At 40.7% G+C, this 27661-nt stretch overlaps 2 protein-coding genes across 2 annotated transcripts; one reads left to right on the forward strand and one right to left on the reverse strand.

Annotated features, from left to right (window-relative positions):
• The first annotated feature begins 1022 nt into the window (after positions 1-1022).
• LOC102294907 (medium-chain acyl-CoA ligase ACSF2, mitochondrial) lies at positions 1023-10627 on the forward strand. Its single transcript, XM_005940312.3, has 16 exons — positions 1023-1239; positions 6353-6548; positions 7113-7241; positions 7820-7873; positions 8036-8154; positions 8302-8464; positions 8595-8690; positions 8770-8921; positions 9017-9105; positions 9192-9268; positions 9359-9466; positions 9552-9703; positions 9788-9929; positions 10102-10212; positions 10300-10368; positions 10462-10627. Exons 1-16 carry the CDS (start codon positions 1118-1120, stop codon positions 10510-10512), a joined length of 1830 nt encoding a protein of 609 aa, XP_005940374.1. The 5' UTR covers positions 1023-1117; the 3' UTR covers positions 10513-10627.
• Positions 10628-11251: 624 nt separating this feature from the next.
• ndel1b (nudE neurodevelopment protein 1-like 1b) lies at positions 11252-19186 on the reverse strand. Its single transcript, XM_005940311.3, has 9 exons — positions 18995-19186; positions 16675-16771; positions 14924-15077; positions 14238-14386; positions 14006-14142; positions 13729-13896; positions 13555-13646; positions 13266-13411; positions 11252-13130 (listed from the first exon to the last, which is right to left on the reverse strand). The coding sequence occupies exons 2-9, from the start codon at positions 16758-16760 to the stop codon at positions 13040-13042; spliced, it is 1023 nt and encodes a 340-aa protein (XP_005940373.1). The 5' UTR covers positions 16761-16771; positions 18995-19186; the 3' UTR covers positions 11252-13039.
• Positions 19187-27661: the final 8475 nt, after the last annotated feature.

Below are 27661 nucleotides of genomic sequence, written 5' to 3' on the forward strand. Positions count from 1 at the left end.
ATTAATCCTTTTCCCTATTTCCACCATAAACTCTGGGACCACAACTGCTACACCAGTTTCTCTCCACATCATATTGTAAGCTTTTTCTTTGTCAAAAAACACTGCAACTACATTCTCTTTATTTATTTCTGCTGAGTTCATGTTCCAAACACAATAACGGATCCATTGCATTTCTCCCTCTTCTGAACCCACTTTGATGTTTAGATATATAGCCTTTACTTTCTATATAGTATATTAATCTTTCATTTATCATTCGTTCCATTACTTTGCAGACATTTGATGTTAAAGCGATAGGCCTGTAAATTTCCTGGGTGGACACCACCACAGCCTCCTTCCAGCTTTGTGGCAGTTTTCCACCCTCCCAAACTCTGTTATACAACTCTAACAAAAGATCTTTAGCTGACTCACTGAGTTGGTTTAACATGATATAGCATACCTGATCTATTCCTGGTGCTGATAATTTAGATTTCTAGAGTACTCGATGTAGTTCTGTCTTTGTAAAAGGAATATTTAATGAATCATCTGTATCCTCTACCAGTTCCAATAAGTCTCCATTCTCTGTAATTGTCATTTCTCTTCCTCATCGCCCTTCCTTACTAACATTGCCTGAACTGTGGATGTTAACAAAAGTTTTTGCCAACACATTTGCCTTTTTCTCATCTCATGTTACTACTCCATCCCTCAAGATTGGATAACGATACTCCCTTTTCATACCATTCATCCTTCTAATCATTGACCAAACATTCTGTATTTTTGTCTCCCTCGGGAACACAAGCCGACAATCAAAATTTGGGTGAATATGCTTTTATTTTGTCTTTGGTTTCATGAGCCTGTGGTGCATCATGCACACAGTTAACACTTAATATGAATGAAATCAAAGATTGCAATCCTGAATGCACTGAAATTAACCACTGACATTCACTTGGAAATGATTAACCCTGAATATACACGCACGGCAGCCAGTGAGGGTGAGTGGAAGTTAAAGATTACACATGAACTAATAAAATCCAGAGCAAACCAGCAGTCAGCAATATTTATTTACAAGACCCAGCATTTTGCAACCTAGATGTATTTTCACTCTACTTAGATCCAGCTGTCAGTCAGCAGCTTGAGTCCAATGCCGACACAGATTTTATCCTTGCTGCTCGGATCCTGTGCCCACAGTCTCAGATGTGTGAATGGACTCAAATACAGCAACACGTGGAAATCATGCTCCGCAGCTTTACTGCAATGGTGCCGGTAAGTTTATGTGACTAATTTTTAGCACATGTGCAATACTGAGCAGCATAAAGATTCATCATTTTTTTAGGTTTTTTTCATTGCATTGGCTCTTCAAAACGATCATTTTAATTGCATTAGTCATTTTATGCCCTGATTGTTCTTAGCTTTTAACAGTGAGACTGAGCTTGATTACTGTGCACTGGTGCATGTTTGAATGCATTTTTTATTTATTTGACTTAAAGGTAAATATTTAAACAATCTCTGTTTTGGAGGAAGGAAGGTTCAGGGTTTAAGTAGTCATCATCATGGGCTCATCTGATTAGAATGAGAATAAGCAGTCAATCATTTACAGGTTTTGTCGTTTTATTGAATAATGGGTAAAGGAAGGAAAGACACATGGACTGCTATCTCTAAAAAGGACAAAGTATGCTTTAAGTAACTCAAAATGATACATGAACTCAGGACTCAAAGAGAAACTCACCTCAGTGGCCGCCCCTTGTGGGAGTGAAGAAAGAGTGAGGGGTAGGTGAGTGCAGTCCTTATATAACGAGTGACAGGTGAGTGCAATTAAGGCCAAGCACCACACCCAATCAAAGATGAGGAAAAGAAACAAGGTGCATCTGGTTAAGTGAATGTGCTAAAAGGTGAGCCTTTACAACAGCTGCCCCCATATTTCTGAGAAATATGTTCAAAGGATTAGAGATGCTCTTTTTCACAAAGCGGGGGCAGAGGAATCAGACATGCTACAGGTCTAATATAGGTTCAGGGGGTCGACCTAGAGGTCAACAACGCAAGCCAGACAGTTCAGGGGGCCGACCATGTAGCCAGCGGTGGCGGCAAAGCAGATCCAAATGCCAACTGCGTGGGATGCAGCGGCAGGCCCAGACCTGCAGACCATCGGGCAGTTTTGCAGGCGCTGGGGGCAATGTACGGGGCTTGGCAGAGGCAAAACCAGGTGATGCAGGAGCAGGCAGCGCCCTGACCACTGGCGGAATGGCAGCCACAGGCAGTGGAACTGGTGATAGTGGCACTGCTGGTGACGACATAGGTACTGCTGATGATAGAGTATGAGGTGGCTGAATGAATTCAGAGCCATTAGCGGACACAAGGATGTGCTGGAGCGGTTCTCCTGAACTGGAAGATGTGAACAAACATTGGGCATGCGTGGAACTGCTCTGGGGTTGGAAGTCTGTGATTGGACCTTGGAGTGTCCATCCTAAGCAGGTTTTGACTGCTGCAGGAGATCCAAATGGTCCATGTCTAACTGGTGCAATAGGCGTAATAAGGTGGGTATGATCAGAGCCTATGAGCAGTAGTGGAGCTACTTTGTTAATAAAGGTTAATGGGATACCTTGAAGATGCTTGTATCTCCGTTGAAGAGAGGATACGGGGTAGGTGTGGTCTGAAAGTGCTAAGTGACTTGTAGCGAAGGCATTATTAATTGTGTAAGTTTTCTCTGGATGTGCGATGGGAGAAATCTGGAAACTTACAGAAGAACCTTGAATAGTTTCAACTTCTTGATGGACAGTTCTGAGTGATAATTTTTCAGCTTTCCCAGTTAGGTGGAGATGCTGAGCTGCAGATGTCAGAAGCATGGTATGTTGGGAGCCATCATCAAGTATTGCACATGTTTCCAGGGTTCTTTTGCCATTACGCAGGAGCACTTTCACAACCTTTAATAGTACACTAGGACAATCGCTAGGTCTATCAAAATACAGTGTCCTCACTACAGGATTAGTTTCAGTTCTAGGTCTCTGATTCACCTCACATAGGATCTGTAGATATCTTTCCATGCAGGTGGCACATGCTTTCCTCAGATCACACTTCGCAGCGTGATGAGTTCTAGCACAACGCCAGCACAGTTTGTTTCTCTTTATCCAGTGTATTTTCTCATCCTTTGTCTTGTTAATGAATTTGGGGCACTTGCTAATGTGGTGTTCAGGTGAGCAGCAATATGCACATCTTGCCTTAATCATTATGATGGGTTGTGCTGCCTGTACAGGATCGGATGCATTTGTCCCATGTAATATTGTTGTGAGTGGAGAGGTGTACTTATGGGCAGGTCGTGGCTGGTTAAAGGATGAAACAGGACTGTCCTTTCTTGGTTGACACTTTCATTCCATTTGCAACCAGGATGAGAACAAAGGTAAGTCATACATCATATCTCCTTGTTCCCTGTAAATGTGCCGTTTGAAGCGACTGGAATGCTCTGGGGCAACTTTTCAAGTAACCGTATTTTCACGACCATAAGGCGCACTTAAAAGTCTTAGATTTTCTTCAAAAAGTGCGGCGCGCCCTATAGCGCGGTGCGCCCTATGTGTTGTAAGGAGGACGTAGTAGAGAACACCATGAGAACGTTAAAGGGTGAAGTGTGGGCGTTGATCGTATATACCGGGACAATCGCACATACCTGTATAAAAGAACAGGTATGTGCATTATGCAGGACGTTGTTTTAACAACCCTGAAAATGGCAAAGAGACACGCTTACGAAGCACAGTTTAAACTGAAGGCCATCAGCTACGCGGAGGAACATGGAAATCGAGCAGCGGCGAGAGAATTTAAGATTAACGAATCGATGGTTCGCAAATGGAGGAAGCTGGAAAACAAGCTCCGGCAGGTCAAGAAAACGCAGCTGAGTTTCCGCGGACATAAGGCGAGGTGGCTCGAGTTGGAGGAAAGACTCGAGCGGTGGATCATCGAGCAAAGAGCGAGCGGGAGAAGCGTTTCGACGGTCACCATTCGGCTAAAAGCAGTTTCACTTTCACTTTTTATGAAACGGTGCCATTTTTCCATCAGGACCGGGACTACGGTAGCGCAGCAACTTCCAGCGGATTATAAGGAAAAGCTGGCCATCTTCCGCTCCTACTGCAGCAAACACATCGGCGACAAAAACATCCAGCCCAGCCACATCACAAACATGGACGAGGTCCCGCTCACTTTTGACATCCCGGTGAGTCACACTGTGGAGAAGAAGGGGACCAGCACGGTAGCGATACGCACAACGGGGCACGAAAAGTCTTCTTTTACTGTTGTGCTTGGCTGCCATGCTAATGGACAGAAACTGCCGCCTATGGTGATTTTTAAGCGAAAGACTTTGCCTAAAGAGAAGTTTCCAGCAGAAATCATCATTAAGGCAAATGAAAAGGGCTGGATGGATGAGGAAATGATGAAAGAGTGGCTGAGGGAGGTGTATGTAAGGAGACCAGGTGGTTTTTTCCACGCATCACCATCGCTGTTGATCTGTGACTCTATGCGTGCCCATCTCACAGCCGATGTGAAAAAACTTGTGAAGCAAATGAACTGTGAGCTTGCTGTCATTCCGGGAGGCCTGACAAAGGAACTCCAACCGCTGGACATCGGTGTGAACCGCCCGTTCAAAGTAAGGCTGCGAGCGGCCTGGGAGCGATGGATGACCGGTGGAGACCACAGTTTCACTAAGAGTGGAAGGCAGCGCCGGGCGAGTTACGCCACAATTTGCCAATGGATTGTAGATGCTTGGGCTAACATGTCTGCTGGCACTGTTGTTCGAGCTTTCGCAAAAGCCGGCATCGTTTCCGAGGAGCCGCACGGCACGGAAAGTGACTCTGACGGTGAAGAAGTGAACCTGGCATGTTTGATGGAGATTTAGCGCAGCTGTTCAATTCAGACACAGAGGATGAGGACTTCGATGGGTTTGATTGATGATAAAAATGTGAGTACCAAACTTTGTTTTGCTCCTGCTTTATTTTTAAATACGCACACTTGTATGCTTGTGTGTTGTTGATGATGACGATTACCGGCAATAGAAATGTGAGTAAGGTACCGAATTCAGGTTTGCTCCCGCTTTATTTTTAAATACGCATACGGTACTTGTATGCGCCCTATGGTCCAGTGCGCCTTATGTGTGTGTTAAATACAGTAATGGCACACATAACTGAGACTGCGCCTTTTAGCACAGTGCGCCTTATGGTCGTGAAAATACGGTAGGCGATCGACATGGGAGCCACAATTTAGTTCTGTCAGTCCTTGATCACCCATAGTGCTAAGCAAGCCAACTAAAGCTTGCACATGAAGAGCAAAGTTATCCAGAGTCTGACCATCACCTGCTCTGATAGGAGGAAGCTCCAGTATATTCCGTAGGGGGGCTGAGAGGGTGATTGACATGTTGCTGGATCAATCACTGGGAACTGCTCATGATGCGTTTGGGGAATAGCTTGTAAACGGCATACAGAGGATTTGCTTTCATCAGATGAGACAGTGTGAATTGAAGATCTGGAGGAATGGAGAGGAGATAATTGAATCATAAATTGCCTAATCTCCTTCATTGTCATCAGGAGTTCGCTCATCACCTCATCTTGATTTGTGGGTAAAGGAGCAGGGGATGTCTGTGGTTGACTTTCTGACTGCCCATCAGGATCCTGCAGCCCATGTGTGTCTGTGTCACTATGCTGGCATTCTGTTTGACTCTCTGTATCACATCTAGTACTTCTACTTCCGGGATACTGAACGTCATACTGCTGCAGGTGGGCAGGAGGTCGCCTTTCACGACCGGAACGTCTCAAATCTTCAGTCAATGGCTGCTGTGTATCCATGATGTTAACACTACTCCGGCTTGGAGGACCGTGTTTTGGAGGAAGGAAGGTTCAGGGTTTAAGTAGTCATCATCATGGGCTCATCTGATTAGAATGAGAATAAGCATCTCAATCATTTACAGGTTTTGTCATTTTATTGAATAATGGGTAAAGGAAGGAAAGACACACATGGACTGCTATCTCTAAAATGGACAAAGTATGATTTAAGTAACTCAAAATGATACATGAACTCAGGCACCTCAAAGAGAAACTCACCTCAGTGGCCGCCCCTTGTGGGAGTGAAGAAAGAGTGAGGGGTAGGTGAGTGCAGTCCTTATATAACGAGTGACAGGTGAGTGCAATTAAGGCCAAGCACCACACCCAATCAAAGGTGAGGAAAAGAAACAAGGTGCATCTGGTGAAATGAATGTGCTAAAAGGTGAGCCTTTGCAACAATCTCCTCATTAATGACAATTACGACCTGTGGATTCCAGTTGGGTATTATCTGCAATAATATCACTAAAATGCACTAAACTCACAGGTCGTACCATCTGATCTCCGAACCCTGTGTTCTATATCAGGGCTCTTCACGTGGACAGTCCTCCTCAAAACCCATCACTGACCACCAGCTATGTCCACGGCACCTCCTCTTTCTCACTACTCCCCCTGACTGTGAGCCAGAGTCTGGATGCAACTGCCCAACGCTGGCCTGAACGGGAAGCTGTGATCTTTGTGCAGGATGGCATCCGAAAAACGTTTGCACAGTTTCAACAAGACGTACGTGATTTCATCCATTTAGCTTTTGCTTTTTCATGCATTTGACAACCCTTACACATTATTTATATGTATTTAGTTGTTGTTTTAGTGGTTGAATCTGACGTTTTAATCATATTAATATGGGCTTTTCCCATTAAGATCCAAGATGTAGGACCTTTACTGTCAGTGATGACTTTGCATAAGAATCTGGTTGATTGTTAAACCTGATTACATCATTTTAAGAAAAGCATGGACATAAAATGTGGTTCCTGGAAAGTATTAACCTGGTTTGATAGTGACTCTCTGTGCACCATCTGTAGTTTGTCTTTTGAAAAAATTAAAAAATAAGATTAGCTGTGTTAAAAAGCCCATCTTACTGACATCAGAAAGAGACTTAAAAACAAAAAGAAAAGACAGAAGAAGCTTATTTAAGTTTGCTGCTTTTTACCACAGAACCCTGTTAATCATTTTTAACTTTTGAAAGTGTTGTGTGTATTTTTTTTTTTTTTTTTTTTTTTTTTTCTTTTGTTTTTTTGTGTGTTTTTTTTTTTTTTTTTTTTTTGTCGTCATTTTCTTTTTGTGCAGGTTGACAAGGCTGCTGCAGGCCTCCTTGCTCTGGGGCTGAAGCGAGGCGATCGACTGGGAGTCTGGGGGCCAAACACATATCAGTGGATCCTTTTCCAGTTTGCTTCAGCCAAGGCTGGAATCATACTGGTTAGTACAGGAGCTGTGTACATGCCCTTGAAACAGCTTTTACAGCACCGTAGCTTGTGTTATCAAACACAGTCAAATGTAAGTGACAAGGACATTGAACCTGGCAGTTGCATAGAGGAGCTGTTATGTAATCTCACAATTTTATGCTCACCAGCTCAAAAGTAATGTCATCATCACCTATAATATAATGTGCATAATCAGACACCTTTCTCACTCACTATGTGTTAACAGACCTCTCTGCATTAAATCATACTTGTTATTAATCTCTGGCTCTCTTCCACAGCATGTCTTTTATCCTGTCTTCCTTCTCTCATGTGAGGGAGTTTTTCCTTCCTACTGTCGCCAACCTGCTCGCTCATAGGGGGTCATATGTTTGTTGGGTTTTTCTCTGTATGTATTATTGTAGGGTCTACCTTACAATATAAAGCATCTTTAGGCGACTGTTATTGTGATTTGGTGCTCTTTAAATAAAATTGATTTGAATGATATGGTATGGTATGATTTCTGTAGTCTTTTGAAAAAAGACAGTGAAGCTTTGCATGGATAAAACTTTTGTCTTTGAACTGTTATCTTTGCAGGTGCCCTTGAACCCAGCCTATCAGGTAAAGGAAGTGGAGTTCACTATACTAAAGGTACAGTCAGTTGGCCCTATTGGGACAATAGCCTGAAATTGAATAGAAATGTTTAGCCTGCTTACAATTTCTATGCTGTACTTCCATTGGTTACTAATAATTTACTGGATTATTCAAGCATAAAGGAATTTGAATGTATTTAAACAGATTTGTTGCATCTAGGTCCAGTGTAAGGCAGTGGTATGTCCAACCAGCTTTAAAACTCAGAGATTTTGTGAGATGCTGAGGGAGATTTGCCCAGAGATTGGCACAACACCAGGAGGCAAATTTAAAAGCTCCAGGTTAGTCTGATTCAAATATCCCTCCTCTGCTGATATTAAGGGACTATGAAATCTTTTTATAACTTATCACTTTTAAAAAAATGATAGTGTTGAAGTTGAAGCTGTTTAGGATTTGAGACAAAGATATGGTCATGGGTTTTTTTTTAGGTTGCCATACTTGGAAATGGTGATTGTGACTGACAGCAGGCAGCCAGGGATGCTCCACGTAGATGATGTGATGCAAGCAGGGGAGAGTCGGCACCACAGAGAGCTGATGGATCTGCAGAGCAAGCTTTCCTTTGATGACCCCATCAACATTCAGTTTACATCAGTAACATTCAGTGTTTCAACTTTTTCCAGGGCACACATGTATCATATTGACCTGTAACAACAATTAGAGCATTGAAAATGATCTAATAATCATTCTGCTCATTGTTGTACAAATTGCTCATTTGTATAAGGGTACGACTGGGAACCCAAAAGGAGCTGTGCTTTCCCACCACAACATTGTAAATAATGCCTACTTCCTGGGCCTCCGCGTCGGTTACGGCTGGAGAGTAAGTTCATGTACGTGTTACTAACAAGAAGAAAGCACAAATAATAGTGAATTACTTCCTTATCTCTATTCACCATCAGCCTCGGGTGCGAGTGTGTGTGCCTGTTCCATTCTACCACTGCTTCGGCTCCGTGCTTGGAGGAATGAGCATGGCAGTTCACGGCATCACGCTAGTTTTTCCTTCCGCAGCCTACAACAGCTGTGCCAATTTAGAGGCCATTCAAAGTGAAAAGTACAGCACCACTCATCTTCACTATCATAAGTGTCCAGCTGTACAAGAATAAGCACTTTCACAGATTACCATCCATGTCTTTTCTTTTACTCCAGGTGCAATTTTGTGTACGGTACCCCCACCATGTTCACTGATCTGCTAAGCCAAGATTTACAAAAATATGATTTGTCTTCAGTTGAAGCTGGTGAGAGACCAAAAGACATGACACCACATTTAATGGGTTAAAATTGGTGTCATGTCTACCCTTCATATTTGCTACTGCATTTTTAGGGATCATGGGAGGTTCTCCGTGCCCTCCAGAGATTGTGAGAAGACTGACAACAGACATGAATATGAAGGAGATAACAGTGAGATGATACCTCTTCAGATAACACTAAAACTTACAGGAAAAGCACGTACCAGCACATAGCAACATATGCAAATCATTTTCCCCCCAGTTATGCTATGGAACAACTGAAAATAGTCCTGTTACATTTCTTGGGTTTCCAGAGGACAACGAGGAGCTGAAGATGAACACCGTAGGATGCATCCTGGGTCACACTGAGGTATAATTTCTTTCCCACACAAACCTTCATCTACACATCCCTCTAACACAGTGACACGTGGTATTTTTGCATGCCTTAACCTTAGGCTAAATTGGTGGACCCCACTACTGGGGAGATTGTCCCTCTTGGGGCCTCAGGTGAGCTGCTGATCAGAGGCAGCTGTGTGATGCATGGGTACTGGGATGAGCCAGAGAAAACCAGAGAGGTGATCTCCCAAGACCGCTGGTACAGGACTGGGTAAGGTGGAGTTTCACATATGTCCCTAGATACACAATTGTTGAGTAGAGGGCAGTGTGGGAAGTGTAGTTGTTGTCTGTACAGTGACACAGCCAGTCTGAACAGTCTGGGATACTGCTCCATTGAAGGACGCATAAAGGATATGATCATTCGAGGAGGAGAGAACATCTATCCAGCTGAGATAGAGCAATTTCTCTACAAGCATCCCAAAGTAAAGGAAGTGCAGGTAAGATTAAACCACTTGGGGGCAGCATGAGTACTAAGTAGTGTCTCTGTGTGGGTATAGAGCTTAAAAATACTATTTTGGTTGTTGTAAGCAATAAGCAGCCTCTGAGAATATGCATTAATCAGCTGTAGTGTTCGGTATAAACTACAACTCTTCTTTCCCGTGCTTTCAGGTGGTTGGAGTGAAAGATGAGCGGCTGGGTGAGCAAGTTTGTGCTTGCATCAAGCTGAAGGAGGGTCAGAGTTCCAGTGCGGAAGAGATAAGAGCTTTCTGCAAAGGCCAGGTAGGAAGAGATAAAACATAAGACTGCTAGCACCTGTAACCACTTTAAATTGAAGCATGACTGTAGCTTGCCCCCTCTTGCCTTTAGATTTCTCACTTCAAGATCCCACACTATGTGTTATTTGTGGACAGCTACCCTCTCACGGTCTCTGGAAAGGTAGGAAACGTTCACACCAACATGCCATCTGTTTCTGCCATGTATTTATATACTCATAACACATAATTAATATGAAATGAAATATTTTTCTAGATCAAGAAGAACATATTAAAGGAAACAATGGAGAAGAAGTTGGGCCTTTAATTTTGTGTCCACAGTTGGAGAGCACCTGAAATGCAGAACAGTGGAAACTGGAACATTTCCATGTTCTTTTTAAATTGTAGTTGTGGGGTGCTATATAAATAAAAATTATTACATTGTTGTTGTTGTTGTTTTTAAACCAACCATAAAACTTTCTTAACCAAACTATGAAACTTAAATTGCTGAACTGTTTTTTTGTTTGTTTGTTTTTTTAAGATCTATGACAACACCAATATTTCACTGAATTAAAAGACAAATTGTACCATTGTGCAGTGTGACAAAAAAGAACAAAACAAAAAAACCTTTGGGAAAACGATGCTTTGGAAAAGTAAAAGTAAGCGCTCTTTGTGCTGTGTAATCATGAAGCTCCTTTAAACCACTACCACCCTTCTAACCTGGGACACTGTTGAATGGTTAGTAATGGTGCTTTTCTATTCAGTTTGTGCACTCAAAGTTTTTTCTTATTACTAGTCTCATTTACACAGATGTTCAAATTATTTCTCATTTTCTATGTCGAACAATTTGTAACCTTGTAACATTCTCACTCCTGGTAGATGCGCTGGGTTTAATATCTTGCTTAAGGATACTTCAACACAAAGGCTGGAAGAGCCAGAGATCAAACCATCAACCTTCTGATTAGTAAACAAAACCACTATATCTTGATTCACTACTACTGTGTACATTTAAAAAAACAAAACAAACAAACAAACAAACAAAAAGAAAAAAAAAAAACACACACACATCATATCAATCTTTATTTAAACAATTTGATATCATAATACAATGGGCTTAACCACTGTACAATAGTAAAACCCATTATCTGAACACATGCCATACAGAATCTGAAATAAATAGGACCTTATTGCCAAATGTCAATATCCACAAAGTGGTAGGCAAAATTGTCATCTATACAAGCTATACACCAACTATAGAACCAATTTAAGTAACAGGCTCCTATTGTGCCCCAAGTGGCATCAAATGATCAACTAACAATGAATACAAGTCTTTGTGTGAGCCTTTAGGGTGCAAATTGGTGACGCTGAGGAATTAAAGATATGTAAGTGAGGGGATGCAGAGCCAAATATGTATAAATGTAAGTATTGCCAAAATAACATTATAGTTGTTGTTATTAATGCACCATAACTCCAGATAAAACTGAGGGAAAAAAATAAATTAAAAAAATCCTTGAGTCAGTTTTAAGCAGTTTGATTTGTATGAGCCAAAAATGACACCCATCAATAATTAATAGCTGCTAACTCCTAACATGTCACAATGAGGTAATAAGCCTGGAACGACACACACACACAAAAAAATCAATACATTAAATATTATAAAAAGGCAATACTGTTCTCTTGAAAAAACATCAGTGGACATCTGCAGAGGAATACACTCGACAGCAGCAGAAACCTGTAAATTCAGGTTTAACCCAGAGGGGAGAACAAGCAGATATTTCCACAAGCACTCCAGACATCAGCCAGTAACAAGAGGAACAACTGCAGCACAGCTACATGGCTTTAAACAGTCAACATTCATTTCGGTCATTCTTCGATTTAAACACATGCAAGAAAAAAAGAAAAGAAAATCACACAGGAAAATTTCACTTTAAAGTATACTGTGAGATAAATTAGTTAATGTGAACATATCCCTTTTTAAATATAGAACAATCTAAACAGAAATTAGTTTAACTGTGCAATGCAATGAAACAGAAAAGGATGGAAAGTTCAAAGGAAGCTGTGGTCTCTCATAGACCAGTTGTCAAGGATGAGTCTTCATATGAACTGTGGAATCACCTAGGTAATCGTGCCAGTTCAAAGTTGACATCTTAAGGTCAAAACATTGCAGTGACATTCATTCAAGCACAGTGCAGTACAGCTTTAGGCACAAGCAAGAAGAGAATGTGGTAGGAACACACACCAGTCAGCCACAACATTAAAACCACTAAAAGCTGATGTGAAAAATGATGATCACCTGGTTACGAAGCACTGTTCTGCTGCAAAGCCCCAGGTACTAAGCTTAACCTCATGGTATATCACTCCCTGATGGTAGTGCCCTTCCTGCTGGAGGAGAACACACCCAGCCACACTCCAAAACAGCTCCTAAACTGCCTGAGAAAGAGTATAAGGCATTGATCTCCAGAGTCCCCAGCTCCCAAACTTACTGAACATCTGTGTGGGAGGCACCAGAAACATCTGCTTCCCGTGCTCCCCAGACACCACAGCCGCTCCAGAAGCCCACCAGGTCCATGCCCCGATGGGTATATACACAATATAGGAAAGTGCTTTCAATGCTTTTTTGGCTGACTGGTGCAAATGACTGCACCTACTCACAGATGCACTTAGAGCTGCAAAACAGACACAAGCCTCTCTTGCACACACTGAGCTAAAAAATTCACACATCACTCCAGCTCTGTTTTCATTCTCTCTCACTCACTCACACACTCACACACACACACACACCCTCTGTGTTCCCAGACTGTGTTGAGGAGATAAGAGTTTCTTTAGAGCTTTCTCTGGCTTGAGGAGCTCCTCAATCACACACTCAAAGGCAGCATGCCCGGTGGAGACAGGGCTCTGGATGGTGTCATGGAAGTCAAGGTGCTGGGGTCCAATCCATTAACAGTGCTGCAGATGTCAAAAGACATACTCAACATTGGCAAAGATATACACACAGCCAGGGCATCCGATTTTAACATCAAACTAAATAACAGAAGGACAAACAGACAGGGAAAGGAGAAAAGCACATGCTAAAAGACTTACGTTTTGTCGAAGTAGGTAGTATGTAGAGAGTGAGAGAAATTGGTGGCATTGCTGTTGAGAAGCATGCTTTTGTCTGTGGAGTAGTTTTTTCTTGCTGCCTGGTCTTTGGCAAAGTTCCTACAGGCAGCAAGTTTCGACTCCAAAGCCTAACGACAAAACAGGAAATCTCAAATTAGCATCATCATAATTATCTTTCCTTTTAGCGTCGCTGAAAAGACTTGCTCCTCAGTGCAACATGTGCAGAGCTGTTAAAATGTAAAGCCAAAACAGTAAAGTGAGTAACACCTACCCCGACTTTTCTCAGAAGGTCGCCAACAATGTTAAGAGCTGAGATTCTTGCAGAGGGAGTCAGAGACGAGTTACCGCAGCCGTTGGTCAGTGCTAGGACATATAAGCCAGAGTTAACACTCATATTACAACTTTTACTCAAACAAGAGGAAAATGGAGTAGGAATAATTCTAACCTTTGGGGCTGATAAAAGAGTGCTCTATATTCTTTCCTACAGGTGTTGCTGGGAGGGATAAAGAGGCTTGTACAGCTGAATCAATCTTGTCTATGTCTAAAGTGGGTGAGCTGGGTGCTGACATCCTGTCTGTGGTCCTTTCGCGCACTGCCAGCTCCTGCCTCAGGTCTAAAGAAGGAAAACAAAAAAGAGAAAAAGTTAAGAAACACCGGCTCTTGCACAAATGATGCACGGCCCAGAAAGGGGAAGAATTCATTTATGTGGGCTTTATCTTTACCTCGTGCTTCATCTTTCAACCGCTGCACAGATACAAGGAGAGACTCTTTCTCATCCAGCTCACTCTCCAGAAAGGCATTCCTTTCAATTGCCTGGTTCAAACGGGTCTCAAAGTCTTCAAGAGACACTATTGTAGCCCTACACAAACAGTGATAAGTATTTTATGAGTGCTGACATGTTTGAGGTAAATGCTAGAATACAAACAGAATTTGCACATTGCACGTCATTCTCACCTTTTTGCTCTCTCGAGGTCATCGTTGGCCTGTTCAAGCTCTCGGACATATTTATGGAGTTGATCCTTGATGCTGCGAGTCTGTCCCAGGTCGTCCTCTAGCAAAGAGATCTGTTTATAACTCTGGGCATATTGCTGCTCCAGCTTTTCCTGGAAGACATGGAAAATGTGCAGATAAGAGAATAGTGAGTCTATAAAGAGAAACAAGGACAACAAAGACGCTACTTGATGAGGAATCTAGTTTAAAAATAACGTTTTATCCACTACAAAGATCAGCATCAGTCAGAACGAATCTCAGGACGGTCACAAGGTTTCAAAGAACATCGTTGTCCGACAGTTGTTAAAGGAAGGCATAATTTTTGGAGCTCTCTGGTGCAGTTGTACAGTACAGTCACCAATGTGCATAACCAAACAAGCACACTGAAACCCGTGTTCATGTCTACTGTGATAAGAACTAGGCTTGCCTTGCAGTTTTCTATTTTCTTCTTCTTTATCCTGACATCCTATTAAGAAGTGCTGGAGGATTACCTAAGAAAACCCAGATTAACACCTACCATACAAATGAGGCATTGGACCTTGTGTGCAGGATCCAACAAAGATCAGATAACCACTTAGGTAATCACAAATGACTTTATTAGTGTTCTAGCCAAAGGTAAACGCTTAATGAAGATCAAAAAGGCCCATTACCTTGAGGTTGGAAACCTCATTCTTTAGCCTCTCGTTTTCACTCTGTAGGTCTCGAAGACGTTGTTCAGCTTGACCAAGTTGTGCCTCCAACTCAGCTTCCAGTTCTCTGCTCCCCTCCTGGAACTCCTGCAACTCCTCTTGGGCTTCATGGCAACTAAATGGCAAAAATACAGAGAGAGTGGGTAAAACCATAAACGGTCATTGCGATAAAAGCTTTCCTGTTCATCGTCCCCCATTCAGTTCTGCACAGCTAACCGGCTGAATGACTGTGCCTATGAGCTCTAGAAAACTGACAGACCTTTGTCCTGCAAGCTGAGCAAAGCCAAGCATGTTCTAGCAGCTTTCTACCCCACTAATGGCCAGAAATAAACCTGTATGAAAGCCAGTTACAGGTTCTTATTTGTAGTCTGGCCTCTGTCAAAGAGGAAATAAGGGTTCAGCTCAGCATTGTCGAGTTAAGCATTCTAAATATACAGCTCTGAAGAGACAGCTGAACTGTGACAGTAGCTGGTTCAAAAATAGGTGAGAAGAACAGGCATGCTGCCATGCATCTTCAGAGTGGAACAGGTTAAAGGTCACAAGCAGGAAAAAAAAAACAGGAGGATAAAAGTTATGAAACAGGATGTCTTTACACACTAAATATTGCATAAAATAGTAATTATTTGTAAATGCATTTATGTAAAGGTAGAAAAGAGAGGAAAAGGCTTCTTAATATATTTTATTTTTTCTCCTGCCGAGCTGACACTTGGTAACACTGGTCAGCTGACTCTGTGCTGGGATAATGCCCTCACAGTGGCTCCACAGAGCACTGAAATGCATGAATCAGTGGTTGTGTGTTCCACACATACCAGCATCACACATGGTGCTTGATCAGCACACACAGGGCCCTGTAACATAACTATGTAACCCTAATAGATTAAATTGGCCAATAGTATTCCATACATCAGAATGAAAAAAAAGTTCTATTAATGATAATGATAAACAATGTTGCGGTTGCCTTGTAAATAAACTCAAAATAAAAAGTTTAAAAATATCACTTCAGTGGAAGGATATTCTGAGAAAATGCATGCCCTAAAAACTGCAACACACTATGGCAAATCTACTTGAAGCCACTTTTCTTTCCATGCACTGATGTTTTTTTCCACCATGTGCCCACAGGAATGTCTCAAAGTAAGCAGGACTTTAACCCCTGCTGTGCACTTTTACACTTCTTCTCATAGACTGTACGTCCACAAATAGGAAAGGAAGACTAAACAAATGTCAAATGACACTCTTAAGTGACACTAATGCCCATCCTGTGGCCTGTGTCATTTCCTATTGAGTAAACCATGAAGTTTGTCAGTGCTGATTTCATTACTCTTTTCTGGCCATTTGCCTTATACGGCTAAACACAGCCTGTGTGGAAACTTTTGGCACAAAGTTATTATGTAATCATATCTTTCAAAACTACTGCGCAAACCACATAGTCAGCAAAACAAAGCAGCTGCTTATTATGCAAGGATGAGCATCTACTGTCCCCAAAAGCTGTTTTTCATCTTATGCTATATTTGAAGAATCGCTGTCATTCGATTTCCAACTCCGCTTTCTTTCAAGACAGTATGTTATGTAACCTAATTTTGGCTTAATATCAAACTGAAATGAAAAACTCACACAGGTCTGTTCTTTGAAGAAATTAAGCCATACATACCAACTCATACCATAAATAAATTCAGGCATGCATTGCTGTCAGATGCGACACAAATGCCACCTACCTTTTCTTATATTTGAGGGCTTGGGACTTCCAGTAATCAACCTCCTCATCCTTTGACGAAAATTTGGGAATCATCTCTGTGTCCATGTCAGGGCAACCTGAGGATTGAAGGCACATTTGTATTACATTTACAGTTTTTTTTCAGTTAGATTAGAATTAGTAAACGGACAGCTCAGCAGTTTTGTCATTTGCATCCTCTGACATGTTAAATCAAGCGGAGCACATTCCGTTCTTATCTCAGAGCAGAGCCACCATCAAACATTCTCCTCATTCATCACTGGAGAAGAAAGGCCCTATCTCAGCGACAGACCATCCTGACCGCGTAACCCTGTGGGATGAGGTCGTCCATCCTCAGTTACTCATAAATCAACAATGCTAAGAAACCCCCCCCAACTTAAATACAGTTTGAAGCAATTACTTCCAAATACCACAAATAATTGATAATAACGTGTGCTCAGTGTGCCAATGCCTTTATATACCTGGGAAATCTTCAGTGTTATGTGCATTAAATTATTAAGTTTTAACCTCTTAGCTCGCTCAACTCATGCAACTTCAACATGACGAGTTCATTTGCTAAAAAGATCAACGTGTGAGTCCAGTTCTTAAATTTTTCACAAGTGGGTACGTTTTTCATCTTCCTTCCTGTTTGCAGAGTTACCACTTTAACAGACAGTCGTTCCTCTTTTCTGGTGAGCAATTCAACTCTGTGATGTATATGGACCTACGCAGCTGTTGTCAGGGAATCATTAAACACATCTGGAAAGAGCTGCTGTTGGCATCATGTGTGGGTCTGGTGAAACAGCTGCCAAAACCAGCACTAGCACTGCTGTAGCCCCAGGAATATTTATAATCTGGCACTGGCTTCTAAGGATTTCCTGCAGATAGGACCAGCAGCAAGTGGACATGACACAGGAAAAACCTGAGCTGAAATCAAATGTGCTCTGATTTTTGTGTAAACTGCCTCGACAAAAGTCTCCTATTAAATAAATAAATAAATTCTAGTGGCTTGCTTGGCTTGGGCCTGGGTGTTGCTTCTAAGTCTAGACTCAGAGAGACGATGACTTTGACTGCAGTTTCCTTTACAGCATTCCTCAGAGATGCCGTCATGAACAGCTTCCCGTCTATAAGACCCTCACGTGTCAGCGCGCTGCAGACCATAATAACGAGGGGGTAACAGAAAGTAAGGGAAATTTTTCAAAGCTTCCTCTGACAAAACATGCTGGATGTCAGGAGACCAGACACAACACTCTAGGGAAGTACCTAAAAAGTTTCTTTTGATTTACTAGACAAAGATCAAACACTACTCATCTCTCTCTCTCTCAATGCTAGGATACAGAGGCTTGAAAGGGATCTGGTGCTTTCTGCTAAATCTTGTAGCCCATCAAAGCCCTACACAGGACAATAACCCTAAGTCATATCCTGTACCAGGTAAAAGCAGAGACAGTCAGAACAGGATAGCTTCTGTTATTTTTCCATTTCCTTTGGATAGCTCTCTGGTTCATCCCTGGATCTGTTTGTCTACTGCAACAACACCGCTACAGACATGGCCTGAATCCAGCAAAGATCTTGAAACTACAGACAAGGGAAGGCAAGTAAAGAGAGTGCTTCCTTTTCCACATTTGTCTCTCTGTGTCCTGTGTTGATGCTGACAAAGTCACTTTTCCCCCTCCTGTACAGAAAAATCCTACATTTGTCTTCAGATTCCTTCTTGGAGTTTTGCTGGTTTGTATAGCTTTATAGGGTGTGGTGGCACAACCCCTGACCTGGGTCCATATTTTGGTCTCCATGTTATGGATTAGCCCACCATACAGACAAACATGTTTAATGAGACAAAAAAAAAAGCAAAAAAAAAAAAGCGTAAGATTCAATAAAAAGCATGAGACCAAGAACCTCTTATTGATTATGTGACGGTTGGTATTGATCTCAAATGTATCAAAAGGTCTAATTCAGCCCAGCAGCTACAGGCTGTGATTTAACGACGCTGATGATTTTTAGACGTTTGAACGTGTCGGTATCTGATAGTGGGAGGTATGACCGCACAGAGGCTCGGGCTCACGCCAAAAACTGTCAGCTCGCTCTCGCGTTACAAGTAAAAATGCAGCACACAGAACGAGCGAGATTTAAAGGCGTATGAAGCAAACATTTAAGGTGACACTTCTCGATATTTATCCCGAAATAACCATATAATCTTCGTAACGTTTAGGAGAGTAAAGTCTAAAAAAACACACACACACACACAAATGCCTCGACAGCTGGTTACACGGACAGGTCAAACACTAAAAACGCGTTAGAGGTCAAATTTAAGAGATTTAAACGGCTACCTGCTCATGTCAAGTCGGTCTACTGTTGTCTTCCGTAGCAGCGAGTCGATTTCCAGCCGGTAAAACACCCAACGATAAGCAGAGCTCCTCTTTGCCGGGCCTCGGGTGATACTGACGTTTCCCAATGAGGTAACTGAGCTCTGTTTAGGAAATTGCCAACGCGTCTCCCGGAACCAACGTAAATCCTGACAGGGGCGTACGTGATGACGTGATTTCACGTTACATCACACGCAGGCCTGCTCCTGAAATAGATCTTCGCGATTTCACCACACCACACCCATTTTTCGGACTGAACCTCCACTAAACAATAACTTTTTTTCTATTCCATGAAATGTCGTCAAATAAATAGGCATGATTATCAAACCCATGCCTATCAAATAATTCAAGCAGAAAAAACAACAAAAAGGGCAAATATCAAACATAAAAAAATTAATTAAAAAACTTAAGTAAATAGCATGTAAAGAAAAAATTGTTCTTTTTCACACAAACTACATAAATTACTGTTAAGCTTAAAGCAATCTCAAACTTACAGTACATGGACAAATATCATTGATTATCATGAAACGAACTAACAAATATATAAGATAACAAATATATGTGATAAAGATATCTTTGATGCTTCGTCAGCTTTATTTGTAAAACTGCTTAGTACTGTGATACCTTAGATTGGCCTCTTGTACACCAAGTGATGTGGCCTTTTTATCTCAAATTATTATTATTTATAACATTTATGTGAACTGTAGTGATACAAGAGAACAGAATACCAAATTGGGACAAGACAGTTCAAGAAACCTTTTTAATTTGAAATCATATATCTATGTCCGTCTTGATAGGATGTACCTTTGAAATAGGTCTAGGTGACAGGCCTAGGTGGTGTGACCCACTACAATGGTCCTGATTTCTGAAGTGGCACCTTGGGAAAATGAATTGTGTTCCTGATGGACAAATATTGAAAATCTTTGAAGAATACTCATAAAAAGCCCCATATGACAACTGAAACTGGAACAAAACAAACAAACAAACAAACAAACACGCAAACCAAAACTTCACAACCAGGGGAACCAGTCAGTCACGTCACTGTTCCCATTGGCAACAGGACCTGTTTTACACAGCAGCTCGTCTCTCCACCTCAGGGAGGATTCTGATTTGCCTCCACTCCAGGTGTAGGTGAGGGAGAGTCAGGGAACAAGAATCGGAAATGACTATTCAAAACAAAAGCAACCTTGAAAATTGTCTTAAAAAGCACTGTACGTGATTTTAAGGGCTCTTAGTGCCCCGTCATAACACACGTGGTCTTACGTAATATGCTGTAAACAGATGTTACATATATACAAAGGAATTTTTAACTAACACTGGTAAATGAAGTTAATTGAGGGTTATACCATCATGGTTAAATGTTTTACATAATCTTATAGTCCAAGTTGCCTTTGAAACATTTACATTAGTATTTCATTCTTTGCTTGTTAAACACAGAATACTAACAGGACTTGTTAAGGGCCCCTGGATCCAACCTGGGGTGGATTTCTTACTTGCCTCTATGTTGTGACCTACCTGCCTTACTCATCTCGATCATGGAGGTGGCACATTTGTGCCAAAGGAATGGAAAAGTTCCAGCAGGGATAAATGCAGTTCTGGAAATTGTCTAAGAATAGACTATGCCTGATTTTCAGACTCTATAGATGTGCCTATAATTTTTAGAGTATATAATTTATTTAATATTTATGTACTAGTGTGTCCAATTGTTAAAGATTGCCACACTAAGTAATTCCTGCTGCTACAGATTCCTGACCTCTTTTACCATGCAGCTTTCCCCTCTACCCCAGTGGGGAATTCCCTCATGACAGGTTACCCAATTCCAATGACAACATAAATAATTTATTTCTACACTCAAATACAGCACATATGAACACTTTAGAAAATAGTGCCCAAAATGTAAGACTGTAAGAAAACAATGTGTAAAACTGTTCTTTAAAACATAACATCTTTGTTCATTCACAGATTTTGTTTTAAATTGTAGAACACTTATTAAAAACATAGATAAAAAAACAAGAGCTTTTCTGCCATTGTCATCTATTACTTAATTGCTTTAATATGGATAATCAATCAGTAGGAAAAGGTGTAAAACCTATGAAAGCACAACTGAAAGTCCAAAAGTTTATGCCACTTATCTGTGAGCTTTTTAAAATGTTTTTGTTAACCCCCCAAAAATAAATCTAAGAAAATATCGGTTTTCTACGGTCGTTGGTTTTCTTCGGGAGATAACAGACCATTCATGACCCTAGTCGGGCATGATGAACACTAGAGGTCGCTAAAATTTAACTCCAAACAAAAGTTGATCAGTTGCTGTTCAGTTTTTTTTTTTAAAAACGCGTAAAAACAAGTATCAAATTGTATAGATATCTAATTAAAACAATTACATTCATAAACTGTCAGTTTTTCTGATGGCAGCTCGTTGGGGATGCTTTTTATCTACAATAAGTCAAATATTAATGTGTAATATTTGTTGAAGACATTTCTTTGTTATGGAAAAAATATTAAAATCATCATGAACAATACGAGTGGTTATTTCTAGAACTTTGTGTATATAATTTGGCATTTATCAAGACAAGATCGCTGATTCTTGCTGTCCTGTGAACATCATCGGCGTGGTGACGTTTATTTGTTTGCCGTTTTCGCGGTCGCCTCGTGATTGAGAATATCGCCAGGTAAACTCGTGACAGTTTTTAATGTTTTATTGTTCAAGTGCAATAAGACTGTGTTTAAGGTGACCTCACAAATGTTGCAGGTTATATATTCAGTGTTTATTTGCTGGTTTGTCGGTAGCGGCTCATGAAAAGCAAGTCTGCCACACATCTGTTCGACCAAATCCAGTTAATCTGGAACACCGGTGTTTCAGATTAACTGGATTTGGTCGAACAGATGTATAGTTCAGGTAACCTGCATGCCTTTGCACTTTAAAGAGACTGGAGCCCCTAAAGGACACATGAAAATATAGACTGATTCACAGATAAGGCTTTTGCACAGAAAACTACATTACCTGCACATTTGAACATGTTTAATTGCGTCACTCAACAGCCTGACGTCAGATGAATGACTCTGACAATCTAATTTTTCCTGCAGATTGAATGTACCTTCTGTGTAAATTGGTACCATGCAGTGTTCGTGGACTTCCCCTGTAAAGAAGGCGACTACAAATGTGCGCATGCCAAATAAACATGGGGGGAAAAAAAAAAAAAAAAGACCCCTGTGGTCTTTGCTTAATGATTGTTTTTAGTGTTGACAATCTACATTGCTGGCATTGCATCTTTCAACATGTTTGTGGGTGGATTTGAATGCACTAGGTGTAAATGCAGCCACTCAGTCTCTACTCAATGTGACCATATACAGGTGCAGATGTGTCACAAGTTAATCTAGTAGTAGGCTATGGCACTTAGCCACAGGTGGCAGCAGTGGACTGACGCTCCATTGGAGACTGGTCCAGCTGCTATGTGATAGTGGATCTGCTACAAATTGAAGATCATATGCAAGCCCTTAACCCTTGCATTATGTTAAAAAATTACATTGATTTTGTTGCGGGTCATTTTGACCCGTAGTGAGTAAATCCACTCAGAATTGTCAAAAAACTGCGATAAAACAATAGCAACTTTATTTTCCATTACATAAACATGTAGGACACAGACATACAGTTTGACTTTACCAAATTGTTACCAAAAATAGTTATGTAAAGGTTTTTCATTCCTACAAACACATTTCTTTTGAACTTGCCCGATGTTCTCAGTTTTTCAGTGTTCAACATTTTCAATTTTGTCCACATAATGGACAGAATGTAACTGTGTGCTTTCTGCAGATGTACTTCTTGCATTTCTCACAAAAAGTGGTTTTTGCCAACCTAATTCAGTTGGTGCCCTGCAGTCCTAATCTGATTAAATGGCCTGCATTTGTATAGCGCTTTACTCAGTCCCTAAGGACCCCAAAGCGACACACACACACACCCCCACCGGACCCTCTGACCACCACCAGTAGGCAAACATGGGGTTAGCATCTTGCCCAAGGATATTTGGCATTTTTAGCCTGGGATCGAACCACCGACCTTCTGATTAGTGGCTGACCTGCTCTGCCATCTGAGCAACAGCCACCCCATTAGACCAGTTGGATTAACTACTGAAGTGTCTAAGAATAACTGGAGGTAACTGGATGTCACCGTACTTGAGAGGAATTTCTCAGCAAGGTGCAGAAAAGACAAGGGGCGAGTAGGTAAAGTGGTTGCCCCGTGATCGGAAGGTCGAGGGTTCGAATCCACTGAACGCTAAATCACTGCTCACTAACACATTATATTAGAAGACTGTTACCACATGTGGATCGCATATATTCACCAGAAACAGACAAGGGAGATGAGTAATCTGCTAATTTTACAACAGAATAATGGCGCTGACAGTGGAAAACTGACACAAGGCCACATGGGAGTGCTCCATATGCTTTGAAAGCGTTTTGACTGCAAAACGACCTGAGCTGCAGGCATCTTCTTTGTCAGGACTGCTTCAGTAAAATAATTGTAGTCGCCCAGAGTCAAGGATCTATCGTTTGTCCTCGCTTTCTGTCCTTTTTAAATTGTATAGGGAGCAGGGGCCTGTACAAAGTGATGGGAAGGGGTGGCACCGACCCCACCCTCAACCACTTTTCCAAATCTGATGTCTTAACTTGGTGACCCACTAAAATTCACTAAAATTTTGAAATCATAAATAACATAATGTTTTGTAATTACATTTTTATCAAATATTTTAAAAAACATTACATATTTAAATGCAGTTTTCCCCTGAAATGCTTGAAAATGGTTCAGTCCAATCCCCAACTCTAAACACAGCTGTATGGGTGTTGTTGAGCCAGTATCTCTGGTAGTGAACCCTCAAAGGTTATCAATGTTGTTTGTACCTGAATGTGTTCGTATTTTAACCCTTTAAGACCTACCATAGAACCAAGTCCGCTAGAGCTTATAGTATATTTTTACATGCTGTGGAGCCATTTTTTGGAGCATTTCAAGTTGCTATACATCAATACAACCATTATAGCCCAAATTTTAATAATATGTCTGCATTAAGTGCATAGTAATTACATAAATTGCAAAAAAGTGCAATAAACTACAAAAAAATTGAAAATCGTTTTTGATTTTTTAACATATATTTCTAGTTAAAGAAATTTAAGAGGCTTATCCCTCAAAACTGTAAATACAAAAAAGTTGCACAAACTAGTTTCCCACCAAAGGAAATTTATTTTAAGTGTCTTCATAGTTTTATTTTTGAGATACACCAATTTTCATATACTGCAGGAAAAACGAAAAAATAGATTATAGTGCAAATTTGCAAAATAACAGCATATGCATCAAAATAAAATATTTCCAGCAGTGCAATATGAGTCCTCAGCATCCCAGAAACAACACAGAAAGTCATAAAGTCAAACATAACTTTTAAAAACACAAGTATAGGCTCATAAGGCCACGATGGTAAAAAACGACATTTCCGCAAAATGACCTCACTTCCGGTTTCGGGCAGGTCACGCGGTCATGTGATAGTTCACGCTGATGGATGTAGGAAGTGTTACAAACAGCTGATCGGATCGGCAAAGCGTGTTTCTGGAATATTATGTTTTGTTGCTGCAAGTGCTTTTTATGCAGTTTTTGCAAAGCTATATGTGGAAGGAAACTGTGATGTAGGACATGCTGATGGCATAAGATGTAAGTACAACTCCTCCGGTTTCATATGCAAAAAAAATTATTGCGCTAGCTTACGTGGTTGCAGTGCTACCGGGATTTAAAAATAGTTACGCAAAATGGAGCGTGTCCGCTCCGACCGGCTTTCAATCAATCAATCCTTTATTTGTCACATGCAAATATAGCAGTCCCTCTGAATATGGATTTGAACAAATGACAGACTGGCTGCCTAGGACTTTAAACAGTAGTCTTTAAAATAAATTCAGCAACTACTAGTGCTATTAATAACAATAATAGTTATAATTATCATTGCCTTTCGGTCATTATTTATGGTTTTCCAAAGCACCATAAGTCACAAAATGCTTAGAATTACATCAAACTGGGTTTTAAATTACTTATATTATTGCTGGATGTCATCACAGTATCATTTGTTTGTGTCATCTCATAGATGCAGGGTATCAGGCTATTTGTTTCTTTTCATTGAGTTTCATTAAGTTTCTCATGTTGGGCTGGGACATTAGGCTCCATGGTTTTTGTCCTCCACATGGAGTTGTTTTTCTTTTTTTCTTGTAGTCTGTTAGCCATCTTCATTTAACCTTTGATTCCAAACTCTTTTTGTTTGTCTTGATTTTTTAAACTTGAAACACTGCAAGTGTCTCAGGGGAAAAGCCTAGCTGGATCGGCTGGACAGACAGAATCACATCACATAGAATCACATTAATCCTTCCCAACTGCTTGTCTATGGACTGTGGGAGGAAGCCAGAGTATCCAGAATGAACCTGGTACATGCAAACTCCGCATAATGCAGCCAGATGGTGGATTCCAGCCAAGGACTTTCTTGCTGTGCGACAGCAAGACCATTTCCCCCCATGAAATGTCCCCTTCTACTGCTGTAATCTTATGTTAACTTTCTCAAATAATGCAGGTCAGCACACACATTAGTGCTGGAACTGGACTTACTTGCTTAAGTTTCAGGTTTTACGTGAATAGTGAGGCACAGATCCAAGAGATGGTCATCTGTGAGTCTTAGACCCACCCAGCATTGACATGGATTGTTTTGCTAACCTACTGGATACTCAAACATCTTGGTGGAGGTGTGAGAAATGCACTAACTAGAAACGATTGTCCCACTTTTCGTATAGATTTTTTGCTGTTGTTTTCTTTCTTTCAATTGAGACATTTTGTCCTAAAATACCTGAGTTTTTATTGTCTTTTAGAGGCAATGTTTATTTTTTTGTTGTTTTTACCTAAATGTACTTTGTGATTCACAAATGTTTTTCTTAATGAAGCTAATGGCGGCATTGTCCGTCAGTTAGGTGCAGTTTGGTTTGTGAGTACAGGAGAATTATGCAAAGATTTTACACTCAGTTTCACACACAGTCTGGAAAAACTCTTACTAGCTATTACTGTTTTTCAGTTCTGTGATTCCCTCTACTCTAAATCTGAGTAAGTCCTATTTTTATGGTCGGGTTAGACTTCAGAGTGATAATCCACAGGAACCCACGAATATTAAAGATACTTTGACACTGTTCAGCTGTCGTCATACACATTTTCTAATATAAGTTTTAAAATTGCATTCACTTCTAGTGAACTTTTCGCATTTTGTCATTACACCCCACCCCAAGCCCCAGGGTGGAGGCCAGAACCCCTCCTTAAACAGGTGCTGTTTGTTTAAGTCAATCATCTACTCCTTGTGTCCCCTAGAATTTAAACTATTACACATTTACACTCTTGTAAAATAAGAACACTCAGCCACTTAAGGAAAATTTAAGCAAATTGTCTCTGATTTCTTCTTTAGACAAGAAATACTCACACCACCTTTTTTTGGACGACCTCATGCTGGTATGCAGTTGTCTGAATGAAACGAACAACTGAAACAGGGAGGAAAGAGGAAAAGAACATAATAAAAGGACCTGTTTTACAAGTCAGCTTTCCCCCTCCACACCTGAGGGATTACCTCATCACCTGCAGGCTGTGGGCCTGGGTATCAGGGCTGGTGAAAGAATATGATGTAGGTTTCCAGTATGCTTTAAATCAATGCTGGGTGGGTCAAAGACTCCCGACACCCTGACACTGTGATCATTAAAGTGCCTCACCAGTCAGGTAAAACCTGAAACTCCAGTTCCAGCACTAAGGTATACATTGACCTGCATGACTGAGTAATCCGAAAATAACAATTCAACAGTTGTAATAAGAGGCCATGTTTGGGCTCAGAAGCTGGCGCTGTACAACAATAACTGAATGAATGACGATGTTCTATTCAGTGATAAAGATAAACAATGTTATCTGACACATTACTTGTTTAACCCTCTGGGGCCCAGGTTTTAATTGGCTGTTTTTCACTACTTTTGATTTTACCTTTGTATTTCTCCTTTAAAAACTATTTACCTTACCACTAAAAACTGTTTTGACTTTAAAAACCACAAACATGTTTAACGAATCATTTTCATAACTTTAAATTAAATTAATATTTCAACTTCTAAAATAAAATTACAGAACAATTAGGTGTCACAATAAGTTGCCACACAAATTATTTGTGCTATTTCAAAAAAGAGTTTCTGTCATAAAAACAGTTCTTGTGAACGCTGTCCTTAGAAAATGCAGTTTTCACAGTTAATTCACTAAATGTGACGATAGTATTCAGAAAAATGCATCGCCTATGTTTTTAAATTATATTGGATTAATTAGATTTTATTTAGATTAGATTGGTTTTATGTGGCCTATCAACACAATTATAAACTGTTATATAGTTTGGTGTCTGCACTTTAAATACAAGTTTAAATGAATCTTAAATTGGTCATGTGATTTGGACATGCTGGCGTTAAATAATCTAGCTAGGCTAGCCCCTTTAGAGGACAATAATATCAGATACTGGTCATTGAGACTCATACCATTGTGTTTAGAGGTGGGGGTTGGACTGAACCATTTTCAGGAATATCAGGGGGCTAGCTTCTTTTAAAAAT

This window comes from Haplochromis burtoni, unplaced genomic scaffold, assembly GCF_018398535.1.
Source record: "Haplochromis burtoni strain Fernald_Lab_line unplaced genomic scaffold, NCSU_Asbu1 Contig_290, whole genome shotgun sequence".
Taxonomy (NCBI): Eukaryota; Metazoa; Chordata; class Actinopteri; order Cichliformes; family Cichlidae; genus Haplochromis; species Haplochromis burtoni.

Bases quoted from the DNA above. Each gene is read 5' to 3' on its own strand.
- LOC102294907 (XM_005940312.3), top strand. From the start codon at position 1,118: ATGCCGACACAGATTTTATCCTTGCTGCTCGGATCCTGTGCCCACAGT. The intron at 8,691-8,769 runs GTAAGTTCATGT...ATTCACCATCAG, and splicing joins GCGTCGGTTACGGCTGGAGA to CCTCGGGTGCGAGTGTGTGT. The intron at 9,269-9,358 runs GTGAGATGATAC...TTTTCCCCCCAG, and splicing joins TGAATATGAAGGAGATAACA to TTATGCTATGGAACAACTGA.
- ndel1b (XM_005940311.3), bottom strand. From the start codon at position 16,760: ATGGACACAGAGATGATTCCCAAATTTTCGTCAAAGGATGAGGAGGTT. The intron at 14,143-14,237 runs GTGAGAATGACG...CTGTTTGTGTAG, and splicing joins GACCTCGAGAGAGCAAAAAG to GGCTACAATAGTGTCTCTTG. The intron at 13,897-14,005 runs GTAAAGATAAAG...TTCCTTCTTTAG, and splicing joins GTTGAAAGATGAAGCACGAG to ACCTGAGGCAGGAGCTGGCA.